This window comes from Garra rufa, chromosome 8, assembly GCF_049309525.1.
Source record: "Garra rufa chromosome 8, GarRuf1.0, whole genome shotgun sequence".
In the NCBI taxonomy this organism is placed as follows: domain Eukaryota; kingdom Metazoa; phylum Chordata; class Actinopteri; order Cypriniformes; family Cyprinidae; genus Garra; species Garra rufa.
The window spans coordinates 33,200,998-33,214,686 of NC_133368.1; the positions used below are offsets into that span (position 1 = coordinate 33,200,998).

The window sequence follows — 13,689 nt, forward strand, 5'->3', positions numbered from 1 at the left end:
AAAATATAAATAACAGGACACAGATACATAATTTTCATATCTTCATATTATGTCAGGGCCCGCATCGAGCCTGTTTTAGGCTACTCCTTATTTTTTATATTTTAGACATCCATCAGTTATGTCGCGCTGGTGGAAACAACACGAGACTTTCGCTTTTACTTTCGATAACGGATAACGGCTCGGATGGCGCAACTGGAAGAGATCCACGTTCAATCGCACGCAGTAGGCTGAAACTTGCCACAAAATACCGGCAAAAATAAATAATAAATGTGTCGGGGAAAGAGTAAGGACATATCTGAATTATTTATTAATAAAGTGTATTCAATGTGAGTCAATGTGAGTCAATGTCGCAAAGATCCTGAAATCTAATTTTTGGACGCGCCTTGAGAGAGAAATGTATCGTTAAGGATTACATATTAAACAAGTTTTTGTTTTCGATTTGTTTTATTTCGTTAAGTAATAATTTAAAGCTTTCTATAGATATGTTTATCATGTCTGTGAGGCATGCATTTAGCTTTATTTTTGTTAAGCACTCCTGTTCAAGAACGAGACGACAGAAAGCGCATCATTTTTGTTTTCTTTATTTTATAACACTGCAACGGTTTTTGGTGTATTACTTTTTCCTTTGTGAGCAAAAATGACGGATAATTTGAAATTGCTTCTACTGAAAAAATGCAAATGATTGAGCTGGTGCCTCGATGACCTGCAAAGCGGCTTTATGTATCTTCCACTCTCCACTCTGTCACTGTGTCAGTCACCGCTCTTTCGAGAATGAACGTAATTGTACGATGTACAGATGTAATTCCCAAAACATAAGAAAAACGAAAGTTTCATACAAATTCTGATTGGATTATGGCATGGAAAGTGCAAAGCGCGCTCCCTTTATTATCACTAAAAGCGTCACAAATCTAGAGATCTCACAACGTTCCGTTATAATCAATAAAGCTTTCTAAACTACACAATGAATCTTTTATTTACATCGCATCTACACTTAGTCAGGAGATGAACAACTTTGGATTGTTTGTCAGATCTTCAATTGCTTTGCTTTCGTTTGAGGGTAGGCTATATAGCACCGTCTACCCCAGTAGAACCGGGCCTAAGCTTGGCTATAACCACTCCAGTTGCAGAGGGGCTGTCGCCCAGGCTTGTACTTGTTAACTGTACCATCATCATTCTTTTTATATTTGAATCCGTCCATAGGCTCACCTTGCTCCATCTCGCCTCTAGCTCCCCAATCCTGACAAATAATTCGTCACACTGCGCATGCGTTAAATGCGTTAAAAAATTTGACGTAATTAACAACAACAAAATAATTAACGCCGTTAACGCGTTATTTTTGACAGCCCTAATATATATATATATATATATATATATATATATATATTTACTAGAAATTAATAATTTTATTTAGCAAGTAGCAAGGATGCTTTAAATTGATCAAAAGTGATACTGATTATGTGTTAGTTTATTGAAGTTGATCGTAAACCCATTGCTGCTATTTGATTTTAACTTTTATGTACGTAGTGTTGATCTAAATGCAAACTAGTTCTAATTAATCATACAGCTGTGTATTCACCGTTGTTGAAAGGTAAGACTGTGAAACAAAGTAGCGATTTTAACGGTGAATAAACATAGTTACTTCTACGTTGAAACGACGTCACAATTTCAACGTTGAACATTTTTGCAAATCCGAAGGGTTTTTCACCGTAAAAATTCAGTTTTTGCTGTTTTCAAAATCAAATGATCAAAAATTATCAAAAAACGCAGGCTTGGTGAGTAGAAGAAAAAAAAAAATCTTACTGTGCAAAAACTTTTGACTGGTATTGTATGATGAAAATAAAAAGTCTGCAATCTTTGAAGCTATAATAATAACAATAATAATGCATGCAGTTTCCCCAACAATATTAAACTGAACTGATTTCAATCAGTGCAAACAAGGAGGAGGATTATAAAACTAAATCTTAACTCTAAAAATAAACTAGACACAAAACAGCCAAAATATAAAATTTATTATAACAGTACAAATCACATTTAATTACACAATCATCTACAGAACACAAAGCCTTGGTCCATAGTTAAATGAGCAAAAAATAAACCAAATATGCTGTAGATAATATTCTAAAGACTGATAAATCAGTCCTACTTTCTAAAGAGCAGCAAACAGGTTTGTTTTAAAGAAGAATTGACTTTGATAAGATACTGTTTATTAAAGGCACAGGAACATAGTATCAAACTCAGATTTTGAGTTTCCCAGCCAGAGGGCTGCAGGGGTAGAGCCGTGAGAAACGGCCCAAAGTCCACACAGGAAATACATTCCTGTAAGAGGTGTAACTGATGGCACAGCTTTTATTGAACACTCCAGAAATGTTCTCCTGAAAACAGGGAAACAAGCCCAGTACATTTTATTAGACAAATAGAGAGACCTCAAATGAAATTTGGAGATCTAGAAACAGTTTTACTCACTTGTGGCCAGTCTCCATTGGGCATCTGCTTATCAATCAGAACTTGAATGCCTCGCTCAATCACTTTGACGTCAGGGTACCTAAAAATACGACTTTTTTAGTAAATTAACCCTCTTGTTTTGGAAAAGCAACCCCATTGACCACCACTGTTTCCCATGAAATTTGCAAAAAATTTTGCTCTAAAGAGTCAAGCAAAAATACCTGACCAGAAAACCTGAACATTTAGCTTTGATTACAGGAATAAATTACATTTTAAAAAATATATTCAAATAGAAAGCAGGTATTTTAAACTGTAAAAATATTTCAAAATTGTAATTTTGCTGTACTTTGGATCAAATAAATGCAGGCTTGTTGAGCAGAAGAGACTGTTCAAAAACTTTTGACTAGTAGTGTATTTTTAGCAGTGTGGATTTTTAGCAAATTGAATGTAAACCAATGTGGGTCTACTACTATCAGACACTGGTGCTGATGTTACCTGGCAGCCATCAACCCCAGCAAAGCCCAGCAAGTGTTGTGGATCTGTGCGTTCTTGCTCTGAACGTAGCACCGCTGCTCACATGACTCAAAGTCTTCACCCCAGCCTCCATCCTCCATCTGTTTCGACAGCAGGAACTCACATGCACTTTTCACCTCCAAACAAACAGACCTGCAATGTGGAAAATAAATGAATGAGAGGGTTAAAAGTGCAAAGTGCAATAAAAGAACATAAACATGGGAACACAAACAAATAACATACCCATTTTGGAAAGTGTGGCCCATACATGCAAATGCCTCCAGACCAAACCAGACTCCATATGTGAAACAGACTCCCCAGGACCTAAAACAAGCAGAATACTTTATAAACAGACTAAAAAGCAACAAAATGATGTGTCTGCTTAAAAATTAACCAATGCCTACCCTTCCCATGAGCCGTCAGGTCTTTGAATTCTCCTGCAGTAGTCCAGCCCCTGCTGAAGAGTTGTCCTATGTGATCAAAACACGTGGTTTAACCAAACCATTTTTTTTAGACCACAATATTCTGAAATATTGTTTTTGGCTGTACCTAATCTCTTCTGCTCTGTGCTCAGGATATACGCTGTGAAAGTGTTTCAGTGCCTGCATTACAGCTGAGGTGCATTCAACATACGTGTAGTCAATCATTATATCACCTAGGAGAAAAAAGAAGTGGAATCAAACATATAAAGACTGATGGAAAATGCATTGACAACTGAATAGGATGTTTAACTGCATGCTCACCAAACACTTCAGATGGGTTCAGCAGCTCCAGGAGTTTTCCACCACGTTTGGTCTCATACGTGGCAAACCCTCCATCAGGATTTCTCATGCTCAGTAGCTGAAACAAAATCACAAAAAATTACAAATAAATGCAGTTTTTTCTATTACTATTAATTAGAAAATCATGAAAAAACACGCCTTCTACAAAAATAATAAGCAGTAGCACAACTGTGTTCAACATTGATAATAAATAAAGCTGCAAGCAGCGATTACTTAGTGTAACCACCTAAATAAATTATTTAAAAAAGCATTTTTGGCAAATCCAGGTAATTTACCATAGAAATATTATGGTTTTTAAATGTTGTGACATTCATTGTGCCAGCTGTGGTCCGATCTCCCTAAAACTTTGCATGCTTGTTTTGAATCACCTGTCTCATGTGCTCACCAGGTTTTGTGAAGTTTTGAGTTTTCCTTTAGGCTTTATAGGATTTTGGGTAAATGTGGACAGGCCCCTTTTCTTAACACCCCGTTATAGCCTCCCAAATGGTATATTTCAACATTTTTTGATAATTATTGACCTAGAGAGTACAAAGAATTGTGCTGCAGTGTGTTCCAAATTCAGTAAAAAACCTAGGATCTAGTTCGCAAAAGTAGGTTTTTGATATTTTCATAATCATTTAACAAACAATTTGATGGACAGCAGTGGTTCTAGAGGCAAAGTTGTCCGGAATAAGGAGTTCCATTATACGCTATGAATATTGCGTGTATGTGCGGAAAACTGCACAAAGCACAATTGTTTACAACCTTAAAAATGCGATATCGCGCCCCCAAAGGCTGATTTCTTTCAAATTTCTTTCAGACCTTTGGAACAGTGAGTCGGTCCACATCGATCCGGTGGGCCTCCATTACCTTGTCTAACAGGTGCTCAAACTTGAGCCAATGGCAGCCATGCTTTTTAAAATATGCAAACGTCCTTATAGACATTTGTGGCACTTTGGACTAAAACCGTGGACACCGATTTTCATGTTGAAAGGACAAATGGTTGCGCAGTTAAAGCCATGTTCATATTCTTTTTATCCAAGCCAAGCTTCGCAATTTTTTTCCTGTAACGTAAGATTGAGCTCCTACATAAGTATTCTGAGTTTGGTGAAGATATCTCATTCTGTTCAGGAGTTATAGGCATTTTACTAAAAGTCGCCCTGCCCCTTTCGAGCGTTTTGCCGTCCCTTTGCGATGGTAAGTCGGAAGTCTCCAGAGAATATTTCTGCACTAGTTTGATTCCAATCGTGCGAAAAACTTAGGACTAGTTTGCAAAAGTAGGTTTTCAAAAAATGCCAAATACCCGAAAATTTCACCAGGCTCATGATCAAATCATTTGTCTGCCATGAGCCAAGGACTCCAACGACGTAAGACACTTTTGCGACTGACGGTTTAGGAGTTATGAGCGATTTCGTACTTTTGTTTGCTGTAGCGTCCCTGTCAGGCCGATTGGGGCGAGCCTTGGTGACGTTGTAGGTGGTGTGAGTACTACCATCCCTCCAAGTTTCAAGTCTCTATGACTTACATTTTGGTCTACATGATCAGTTGTATGTGGAGATTGCTGATCTGTGACCATTCTAACAATTACACTACGCACTTGAATCCCTAATAAGAAATGTTTCTTGAGCACCAAATCAGAATATTAGAATGATTTCTAAAGGATCATTTGACACTGAAGACTGGACGAATGACTGCTGAAAATTCAGCTTTGCCATCACAGGAATAAATGACTTTTAAAATATATTTACATAGAAAACAGCTGTTTAAAATTGTAATAATATTTCACAATATTACTGTTTTTACTGCATTTTTTTTTAAATAAATACAGCTTTGGTGACAATAAGAGACTTATGGAGACCATGGATGAGCATTAGAGAAGTGACACTATATAATATAAACCTATACAAAAAAGTAAACATGAGATTAAAGTTGGGGACTGAAGATCCCCTAAACAGAATCTAACAGTGTCTATGTTGTAAGTCGATGAGATATAAATCATGAAGAGGCTCAGTGTGGCATAGTGGCTTAAACTCATTGTGCCCTTGAGCAAGAGACTTAACCCTAGGGATTGTTCCTATAATAAGTGTACTGTAAATCAGATTATTGTGGCTCTGCACTGGTTAAGACACACAGACAGAATGTTAAACATGTCTGAATTGTAAATAAGGCTTTTACCACATTGACAGCATCAAAGAGTCTTTCTGTGGGAACTTTTTCTTTGAGGAAACCACACTGCTCCTGAAGCAGCATCACAGATTTCAGCCCTTCCGCTGTACAGTCCGCAACTATCCAACCACAGTCTCGTGTGCTGAAGGGAAAACCTCCCTGAATCACATATGAACATACATATTCATGGTGTTTAAGAACATATTAAATTAAAATTAAAAATTTGTTGAAATGCAATACACAAATGTTTACCTTGTTCATTTGTCTGTAGTATTTCTCATATTCTGGAGGATTTTCTTTGATCTGAAATAATAAGACACTGATAAGATCTTACAAAAAAAAACCAAATGATTACATTTTAGAGGGCGCCCAAATTAAAATGCTTATACTTTGTTGATTTCATTTAAATGTAGTCTATACACTGCCATTCACTAGTTTGGTATCAGTAAGATTTTTAATATTATTTTTTATTCTCTTATGCTCAACAAGGCTGTAAATATTTGATCAAAAGAACAGAACTATTACAGTCATATTTTAAAATAATATTATTGCAATTTCTGATATTTGTTTCCTATTTTATTATAGGAATATTTTATTAAAATATATTTTAGTATATTATACTTTAAAATATAATTTATTTCTGTGATACAGTGCTGAATCTTTTGTGTCACATTCACAGGGTGTTGAAACTGTTGTGCTGCTTAATATTTTTTGGAACCTGTGATACTTTTATCTTTGATTATTTGATGAATAAAAAGTAAAAAAGAACTGCATTTCAAAATAGAAATATAGTGAGTATTAATTTCTTCAACAAATAAAAGAAAGAAAGAATAAATTTACTGACCACAAACTTTTGAATAGTAGTATATGCTGTAACACTAAATTTCTGTTTTGAATAAACACTCTTTTTAAGTTTTTATTCATCAAAGAATCCTGAAAAATGTATCACGGGTCACAAAAAATATTAAGCAACACCACTGTTTTCAACATTAATAATAAATCAGCATATTAGAATGATATCTGAGGGATCATGTGACACTGAAGACTGGAGTAATGATGCTGAAAATTCAGCTTTGCTTCACAGGAATAAACTATATTTTAAAGTATATTAAAATAGAAAACTGTTGTTATTTTAAATTGCAATAATACTTCACAAGACTAAATTTTTTTTGTATTTTAATCAAAAAGATACAGCCTTGGTGAACATAAGAACCTTCTTTAAAAACATTAAAAAATCTTACTGATCCCAAACTTTTAAATGGCAGTGTATATTATAAAATAAAATAAAATAAAATAAAATAAAAAATAAAAAAGACTCAGATTCTCAATGTGGACTTTTGGACTCCACTGTATTTAGATTAACACAAACAAATGTAACACTGTCAATCACAAAACAGTTAAGTTAAAGCATTAAGGAGGCTGTAATAATAAAGAATATGAAGTTCCTCACCTGGGTCAGATCAAAGAAATGATGGGCTTGTGTGAGGCACTCTGTAAACCTGGGGATGTCCTGAGCACCTGCCTGTTCAGAAACAAGCCCAACTGATTAGAGAAATCATTAGTTAATTATTGTTTCGGCTTTATTAATTAAGATACACTAAGATACTCTACCTCAAGAAATGCTTGTACTGCAAATGCAGTGTCCCATAGCTGTGATCCGTTTGTACCCTGATGGAAATAAATAATAATATGAGTGGATAACACAAACGTTAGAACCCAAAAAAAGATTAAATTCTTTATAATGACAACATCTCACCTGCATTTTCATACCATCCAGACCTAACCTGGAGCATTGAAAAAAAAAATGAAATATGATACATACAATATGATATATACAGGACATTATTAAAATCAGATCACAAACCATAGATAATCAGGAATCCTTGACACATGCTCCTGAAAGACAGGTGAGGTGGGTCCATCCACATACCAGCGTACCAACATATTGATCGTTTTCGAAATCTGACAAAACAGATAATTAGGTTTATATGCAGAGCAGATTTATTAATGATGAATAATATGCACAGAACAACTGCAGACAATAAAACCAGGGATGTGGATTAATAGAGACAACATTGATGATTTCATGCTGACATGACGTTACTTAAAATAAAATGTATTCTCTTTTCTCTCACCGGGCCAATGCTGATACACTTTGTGAAGCGATCGTCTGCTTTAATATGGTCATAAAGCTCCTTCACTGCTTTTTCTCTCAGCGTAGTGCTGTGATGAGCTTCATACACATTCAGGATCACTGAAAGACCAAGTTTAATAGTGTTATGCAACTAAATTGAAATCTAAAGGCTAAAACAAATTTTTTTACAGAGATGTTTCACTTCTCTTACAATAAGCGATTGTGAGCAAAGTGCTGTGAGGTGTGTACAAGTCACAGGCTGCAACATTGTTCTTCTGAGCTGGCCAGTCGATAGTCGAGTATTCCTGGACGTAGAGCTCCTGTTTAACACACAAAAAACAACAATTGTGACTATATAGTCGGATAGTTAAAAGAACAGTTCACCCAAAAAAGAAAATTCTGTCATTAATTACTCACCCTCATGTCGTTCCAAACCCCTAAGACCTTCGTTCATCTTCTGCACACAAATTAAGATATTTTTGATTAAATCCATAAGCTTTGCCTAGACAGCAACTTTACTGTCTTTACTACTTTTCTAGGCCTGGGAACATATCAGTTGAGTTTCTGTCTATCCGAAGCGCTTGGATTTCATCAAAAATATCTTCATTTGTGTTCTGAAGGTGAATGAAGGTCTTACGGGTTTGGAAGGACATGAGGGTGAGTAATTAATGACAGAATGTTTAGGTGAACTAATGCTTTAAGTCAAACAAGCCTGTTTTTGATGTGGTCTCAGAGTGGCCTCTAGTGGTCAAATTGCAAAACGTTACCTGTCTTAAACTAAGTACCAGCGGATCTTCTGCGGCAGACAACCTGACCGCATAGCAGTAGCTCATGGGCAGGTAGACCTGCCGACAGTGGCACCATAAAGTTGAGGGATGTGCCGGCACCCAAGAAGGGAACAGCCTGATGGGAAAAAAAACTGTATAAATAAAAAAAAATCAGACAAAATCTGTAAACTGATGAATTCTCTGCATACCACATCTCTGGAAAGAGCGTATTCATTCCTTCCCAGCTGTATACGTTGAAGATGGCCAACCAGAATTTACCCCAGGAGGGTATGCCGACAGCACCACCTGTATCAGAGCAGGACAATACTGAAACTGAACACCATTTTATCTCATTTAACGGGTTACGTTATATATAAAGGTACATGTGAATGTTTATATCAGCAATCCCTGACCTTTGCTATGCAAAGTATTCCTTGCTCGAACCATATCTGGATCATCAGGCCCAACTCCTAGAATCCTCAGGGTGGTGTAACTCAAAGCTGTTCCAAAAACAGTAGACTTATCTTCAATGTGCCTGGAAAACAAATAAATAAAGGTCATAATAAAGAAGTAATAATGTGGTTATTATCCCAGTGAGGTTAAACATATATATATATATTCACGCGCACACACACAGGGGGAACTGTGTGTGTGTGTGTGTGTGTGTGTGTGTGGGCATGTTTTTGTGACATATCAGGACACAAATGTGTGTAATAACATGGGTATGACATAGGTATTACAAGGAGAGGGTGACTTATGAGGACATTGCCCATGTCCCCACTTTTCAAAAGGCTTATAAATCATACAGAAAATGTTTTTTTGAGAATGTAAAGATATGCACAGTCTCCTGTGAGGGCTAGGTTTAGGTGTAGGGAAGGTGTAGGGTGATAGAAAATATGGTTTGTACAGTATAAAAACCATTACGTCTATGGAATGTCCCCACAATTCACAAAAACAAACATGTGTGTGTGTGTGTGTGTGTGTGTGTGTGTGTGTGTGTGTGTGTGTGTGTGTGTGTGTGTGTGTGTGTGTGTGTGTGTGTGTGTGTGTGTGTTTTGGAGATATATCAAAGAACCAAATAGTTTTGGTTCAGTAATATATCAAAGGTTTTATTTTTGCATTACAGTAATGAGATTGAGTTCCTTCTTACTTTTTTTATATTTCATTATAATGAGATAATTTCTTATATATTTCTTTTGATTTGTGAGTGAAATATTATCTGGACATGTTCCTGGCAGGTATCATGAGATTCACCCCATATAATAAGAGTGTTTTTTTACTCACAGGCCCCAGCCTCCATCAGGCAGCTGCACAGAGCGAAGATATCGAACCATTTCCTTCTTCCACGCATCTGGCAGAGGAATCTTGGCAATATGACAGGTTATGAGCAGACCTGAAAACCAGCAACAAATAGACAAAAAAACTATTTAGCCTTAAATTATCAGATATTTCTAGATTTTTCACCACTATTATTTAGTGTACTTCATTAGACACATTTTAACTTTAATAATATTTTGGTTAATCACACATAAAATTATATTTTTTTATTTAATGCTTGAATTATATTATTTATTTACATTAAACATCATTTACTATTCACACTACCAAAGGTTTTTGAACAGTAAGATTTAAATTAGTTTTTTAAAGAAGTCTCTTCTGCTCACCAATCCTGCATTTATTTGATACAAAGTACAGCAAAAACAGAAATATGTTTACTATTTAAAATAAGTGCTTTCTATTTGAATATATTTTAAAATGTAATTTATTCCTGTGATCAGAGCTACATTTTCAGCAGCATTACTCCAGTCTTCAGTGTCACATGATCTTTCAGAAATCATTCTAATTTGCTGATTTACTGCTCAAGATACATTTATTATTAAGTTGGCTTGAGAAAGCCAACTTACTGATATTCTATTTAAACTTACAGTTATTATTATTCTTCTGAGACTAAAATTATCAACTCTAACTCCTCCTAGAGCTTTAACTCTACAAACTCCAAACTCAGCCCAGATGTTCAGACTGATCTCGCCAAGTGTGCTATATCTTTTCTAACTGATCGGACTTACGGTTTTCCTAAAAATAACGATTAAAACTAGGAAAAATCCCATAGACTTACATTGACGGAATGTTCAAATGAGCCAAGACTATTCAAACTCCAACTGTCAAAACTCCCAGAATCCTTTGAGACTCAATCAAACTTCCCTTCTATGTACTATATTTCTAATCCAATCAAACTCATTCAAACTCATCTATCTACCTATCTATCTATCTTGGTAATCATGCTAAAATCATGCTAGAATCATGCTAGTAACCTGTTAATCATGCTAAAATCATGCTAGTAACTTGCTAATCATGCTAGAATAATGTTAGTAACTTGCTAATCAAGCTAAAATCATGCTAGTAACCTGCTAATCATGCTAAAATCATGCTAGAATCATGCTACAAACATGCTAGCAACATGCAAATCATGTTAGAAACATCCTAACAACTTGTTAATCATGCTAGTAGTAACCACACTGGGTACCCTAGTAACCGCATAGCAACACCCTAGAAACCACCCCGGGTACCCTAGCAACCGCATTGCAACACCCTAGCAACCACCCCGGTACCCTAGCAACCGCCTAGCAACACCTTAGCAACCACCCAGAGTACCCTAGCAACCACATAGAAACACCCTAGCAACCACTCTGAGAACCTTAGCATCTAACTTGAAGCTTTTAAAACTACTTTAAACTTCAAACTATTTCTGACTGAAAACCATCAAACTTAAAACTTTTTAAACTTGAACTTTTCAAACTTTCTATCTATCTATCTATCTATCTATCTATCTATCTATCTATCTATCTATCTATCTATCTATCTATCTATCTATCTATCTATCTATCTATCTATCAAGCTTTAATCAAACTTCAAGCTTTAAAACTGCTGAAAACTTCAAACTATTTCAGACTGAAAACAGTCAAACTTTTAAAACTTTTAAAAACTTTTTTTAAACTATCTGGTCAGACTTTGTCTTGACGAACTTTTTTATCTAGTTATTATTATTATTATCAATATTTAAAACAGTTAAGTACATTTTTTCAGGATCAGCATTCATCTGAAATAAAAACACTTTTGTAACATTATACAATATACCATTCAAAAGCTTGGAGTCAGTATAATTACTTTTATTTAGCAAAAATGTTTTAAATTGATCAAAATTTAAAGAATCCTTGATGTCTGCTTTAAATAATGCTGTTCTTCTGAACTCTCTATTCATCATAGAAACCTGAAAAAATTCTACTCAGTTGTTTTCAACATAATAATAATAAATGTTTTTTGAGCAACAAATCAGAATATTAAAATGATTTCTGAAGGATCATGTGAATGGAGTAATGATGCTAAAATTCAGCTTTGAAATCACAGGAATACATTACATTTTAAAATACATTCACACAGATTTTAAATAGTAAAAATCTTTAAAAAATTTAAGTTTTACTGTGTTTGGATCAAATAAATGCAGGCTTGGTGAGCAGAAGAGACTTCTTAAAAAAAAAAAAAAAATCTTACTGTTCAAAAACTTTTGACTGGTAGTGTATATTATCAAAATATTTATTTTCATCTAACGACTAAACAAAGAAAGTCCATCCAAATGGCTTATAAATGAATGACCTGGAAGTAAGAAAAGTGGTCCACCATAATCCCCAGCCCAGTGTCCATCTTCAGCCTGGAGACGGCTGTAGAAGTCCATTCCCTTCAGTGCAGCTTCTACTGCAGTGTGTGCAGCATGAGCCGCCGAGATGAACTCACCCTGTGGTCAAGAAGAACAGATTAGATATGAATATAAGAATGTAATGTACACCGTGTGCTGTAGTGTACATCTGAAATGTTTATGTTTACCGTGTCCAGTCCCAAAGAGTGAGATTCCAGGAAGCTCTGCTTTCTGTCCACGCTTTCTGCCTCCTCAATGTACCTCCAGGTCTGTCTCCCCTCCACATTGCTCAACCTCCAGCGGCTGAGATCTGTCACAGGCTCAGTCTTATAGGGGCCTCCCCTTCTCCGCAAACACCTGAAATAAACCTTTAAATGTTAGACTTGGATGGGAATAGTAATATATAGTACAGTAACACTTTTAAAGCATTTAACAAACCTTAAACAGATGTCCATCTAACAATAACAATAAAAAGCTCCTTTCTTTTTCGTTTCTTTATTTAAATTTTAGTTAAGTTTGTCAGTAAAAAAAACGATTTTCGTAGATATACTGGCACTGTCTTTCTTAATAAAATAAACAAACACCTTGTAGCTTAATGACTTTATAAATCATATCATATTGTAATAAAGACAACTGCAGATATGCTTATTGTCTGTATTACAGGGCATTGCTACGTAAAATAATAATAGTAATATAATAATAATAATAATAAATATAATAATGTTCATTTAAACCTAAATTGTCACAATATATTAGATTCTGTTTAATGTATTTTATGGCTAAACATATTCGCCCAATATCTGTGTGATACTAACATTCACAATTATTAAACAATTATACTCACGTTCCCCCTGTCATCTTTGAAGTACATGAACAAAACTTGTAAACTAAAAAGAACCTGTTTTATTTCAGCCGATCGAGACGCTAGACGCCTCCTATAAATAAGCCTGGGAAATGTAGTTTTCCTTCTTTTAGCTCGGTATAAACATAGCATGGGTCTTCGTCTTTAAACTACGTTTCCCATAATGCTTAGTACTGCCTTCCGAGCGCGATATTGCATGGAGAGACATGAGCAGACGACAGTCCCTCCAATCGCATGTTAGAAACATAGCAAAAAGGGCGTGAACTGCCAGTATACACCAACCAGCTTTGGGCTGTCATGAATAATTAATCATCTCGTGTTAATTTGTAATTCAAAGGTTAACTTGTAGTACT

General features: G+C 35.4%; 1 protein-coding gene across 1 annotated transcript; it reads right to left on the reverse strand.

Moving 5' to 3' along the window:
• Positions 1 to 1,990: 1,990 nt before the first annotated feature.
• lss (lanosterol synthase (2,3-oxidosqualene-lanosterol cyclase)) lies at positions 1,991 to 13,440 on the reverse strand. Its single transcript, XM_073845875.1, has 22 exons — positions 13,319 to 13,440; positions 12,663 to 12,831; positions 12,435 to 12,573; positions 10,068 to 10,176; positions 9,197 to 9,318; positions 8,993 to 9,089; positions 8,784 to 8,919; positions 8,228 to 8,336; positions 8,018 to 8,136; positions 7,747 to 7,844; positions 7,639 to 7,666; positions 7,494 to 7,550; positions 7,333 to 7,404; positions 6,135 to 6,185; positions 5,892 to 6,041; positions 3,699 to 3,795; positions 3,505 to 3,610; positions 3,360 to 3,425; positions 3,199 to 3,279; positions 2,938 to 3,108; positions 2,464 to 2,542; positions 1,991 to 2,372 (listed from the first exon to the last, which is right to left on the reverse strand). The coding sequence occupies exons 1-22, from the start codon at positions 13,330 to 13,332 to the stop codon at positions 2,235 to 2,237; spliced, it is 2,208 nt and encodes a 735-aa protein (XP_073701976.1). The 5' UTR covers positions 13,333 to 13,440; the 3' UTR covers positions 1,991 to 2,234.
• Between the last annotated feature and the right edge of the window lie 249 nt (positions 13,441 to 13,689).